Source organism: Crocuta crocuta, unplaced genomic scaffold (assembly GCF_008692635.1).
Source record: "Crocuta crocuta isolate KB4526 unplaced genomic scaffold, BGI_CrCroc_1.0 scaffold77, whole genome shotgun sequence".
In the NCBI taxonomy this organism is placed as follows: Eukaryota; Metazoa; Chordata; class Mammalia; order Carnivora; family Hyaenidae; genus Crocuta; species Crocuta crocuta.
The window spans coordinates 4993227-4996464 of record NW_027532172.1 but is presented as its reverse complement, the minus strand read 5'-3'; the positions used below and the strand labels follow the sequence as shown (position 1 = coordinate 4996464).

General features: G+C 48.0%; 1 protein-coding gene across 4 annotated transcripts in view; it reads left to right on the top strand.

The window, feature by feature from the left end:
- Positions 1-3238, top strand: part of CSPG5 (chondroitin sulfate proteoglycan 5) — a 51348-nt gene that overhangs the window by 9909 nt on the left and 38201 nt on the right. The window contains exon 4 of one of the 4 annotated variants that reach the window (XM_077777333.1): positions 3033-3217. The exons of the other annotated variants lie outside the window; for them this stretch is intronic. Coding sequence (XP_077633459.1) covers positions 3033-3194 — 162 coding nt within the window. The 3' untranslated portion in view covers positions 3195-3217. Of the gene's footprint in view, positions 1-3032; positions 3218-3238 lie in introns of those variants that run through there. 4 annotated transcript variants of the gene reach the window in all.

The window sequence follows — 3238 nt, the reverse complement described above, 5'->3', positions numbered from 1 at the left end:
TGGGGGGTGGAGGGCAGGATGTTAAACAGCATGAAAGTGAGTCCTGTCCTCGTGAGAGGATGAGTGAGCACAGGCCATCCTCTCCTGTTCCAGGTTTGCTGTGGGCCAGAGCCTCTTCTACCCAGGATCTTTACTTTGTTGTTGTTTTGTTTAAGTTTGTTTATTTACTTTGAGATTACATGTGCACGAGTGGGTGAGGGGCAGAGAGAGAGGGAGACAGAGAATCCCAAGCAGGCCCCATCCTGTTAGCACACAACCCAGCAGGAGGCTCGAACCCACGAACCATGAGATCATAACCTGAGCCAAGCCAAGAGTCCGACGTTTAACCAACTGAGCCACCCAGGTGCCCCTCCCCAGGATCTTTAAAGGCCCACCTCTCAAGCTTCTGTGCCCAGTGTCTTTCCCCAAACCACGCAGAAGTACACAGAATGAAAAGTGCAGTTCTACCCACACCCTCTTCCCTTGCCATAAAGCCTGTGTGTTGTACATGTATGTATGTGTGTACATATACGAAATATATCATGGAGATCTTTCCATCTCACCACATCTAAATTTATGTTCTTGAAAAGGTTTTTTTTCTAAATCTCTCCCAGCAGTAATAGGAAATATCAAGTACCTGTAATCTGCCTCGGTACTGTATGAGGTTCATTTCTTCTTGTTCTTGTGGCATTGGGAATGGGGAACGTGTGCATTCCCCTGTTGTCTGTAAATCATTCCTGAAGTCTTTGAAACTCTGTTATAATGCTGTGTTCAAGCCAGTCTTCTGGAAAAGTGCTAAGCAAGGCTGGGAGCAGGGGGAGGTGACTGTGGTTTGTTTAGGCATGGGACTTTTGAACACCCATGGTGTCCTGTATAAGCCTGGAGCCTTTCCCTACCTTCTGTCCAACCAGTCACTACCCTGACCTAGTACTGCTATGGGTCAAACTCAGTAGCAGTCAGTATGGGCAAGGACTCTCCACAGTTGTGTGGAGAATGTCCTCCTTAAGCATGATGATGACCTTCAATTTTGGAAGTGGTTAAACCAAGAAAGGTCTGAGCTAGCTGGTCAGATAGCAACATTCTCTACCCTTCTGGCCACCTTTGAGCCTGCCTGGGTGTTTACCCAACCTCTTAGATCAGCAAAGTTCCAGGCACTTACAATGGCTATTTGGAGCGCCTAAGAAAGAACCGAGGCCCGCTGAATCACACAGGGTGTACAGGCATATCTCCAAGGTATTGTGGGTTCAATTCCCAACCACTGTAATAAATGAATATCAAGATAAAGTAAATCAGACAAATTCTGTGGTTTCCCAGGGCACATAGAAGTGAAATTACAGTGTGTAGTCTAGTAAGTGTGCGATAGCACTGTGTCTAAAAAAAATGCATGTATTAATTCAAAATACTTTATTGCAAAAAATGCTAATAATTATCTGAGCTTTCAGTGAGTCATAATCACTGACGACAGATCACATAACAAATATAATAATGAAAAAGTTTGAAATATTGTGAGAATCACCAAAATGTGGCACAGAGACACGAGGTGAGCAGATGCTGCTGGAAAAATGGCACCAACAGACTTGCCTGATGCAGGGCTACCATGAACCTTCAATTTAAAAACATTTTGGGGCACCTGGGTAGCTCAGTCAGTTAAGCTTCCAACTTCAGCTCAGGTCATGATCTCACAGTTCAGGTGGTGAGTTCAAGCCCCGCGTCGGGCTCTGTGCTGACAGCTCGGAGCTGGAGCCTGCTTCAGGTTCTGTCTCCCTCTCTCTCTCTGCCCCTCCCCTTCTCACACTCTGTCTCTCTCTTTCTCTCAAAAATAAATAAACATTCACAAAAATAAAAAATAAAAATTAATTTAAAAATTTTTAGTTTTCAATGAAAAGAATCCGCACTGCATAATAACACTGAGGCGTGCTGGAACCCCCAGATGGCCCTGCAAGGAAAGCGTGGCGGGAAGACCGGGGCTGCTGTGGGAGTTCTTCGAATGCCCAGAACGCAGACCTGGAGGAATACATACTCCTGTGGGATTTCCTGGAAACCTCTGACAAGCAAATTCAGTTCAGGGTCAGGAGCTTGTCACAGGGCTGCAGGCCACATACATGGGGAGAAATGCATACGGGGGGGGTTCACGTCAGAATTGGGTGGGGAGCTAACCGCACGAATATTGTCTGATGCAAAGCCACACGGGTACCGTCGAGGCGGCCGGACTCACCCAGGCACAGATTATAAGTTAGTATCTTTTGGTAGATCAGCTTCCACTGGTAAAGGGGCACACACATCTCTGGCCTCTTGTCAGAGGAAGTATACTTGCCATGGGGAGAGGGGCCCTAGTTTTGCTGGGAGCAGCTCTACACTTAACCATGGGCCCATTTGTGCCCCTGACAAAGGGAGCTCCCTGACCAGTACCTTTCTGGGAGACCAGAGCTCAGCAGGATGGAAGGCCCTGCCCATGGGGAGCTCACCAGTAGGTGAGACTCTTAAGGGGCCAGATCAAGTGCTAAAGGGGCTGCTTCTCTGCTCCCCCCGCCTCCTCCTCCCCCTCCCATCTCTGTCAGAGAGAAAACCTCAGACATGCCTACTTTATTTTTTTTTTTAATTTTTTTTTTAATGCTTTTATTTATTTCTAGGAGAGAGAGAGAGACAGCGTGAGCAGGGGAGGGTCAGAGAGAGAGGGAGTCACAGACTGAAACAGGCTCCAGGCTCTGAGCCGGCAGCCAGCACAGAGCCCGACGCGGGGCTCGAACCCACGAACCGCGAGATCATGACCTAAGCGAAAGTCGGACGCTTAACCGACTAAGCCACCCAGGCGCCCCAAGACTGGCCTACTTTAAAGACATTTGTAATCCAGTTACCTGCCAGGTTCTCATCTCTGTCTCTGGCCAGTGTTTTTGTAGGATGACATTCCTAGAAAGTAGCTACTAACGGGTCACTTTGGTCCATTCAAGTCTTAGAGCTTCTTTCTTTCTTCTTTCAAAGCCCTGGAGTTGTTATTTGATCCCTCTACCTACCGTCTCCTTCCCGCCCCTCTCTCATCTTTTCTCCTCTTCCAGGATGACCCTAGTGCTCCCCACAAAATCCAGGAGGCTCTCAAGTCCTGCCTGAAAGAGGAGGAGTCATTTAACATCCAGAACTCCATGTCACCCAAACTTGAGGGTGGCAAAGGTGACCAGGCTGAATTGGAGGTGAACTGTCTTCAGAATAACCTAACCTAAAGCAGAGCAAGAAGAGAGGAAATGGGGGGAGGGTGGGGGGATGG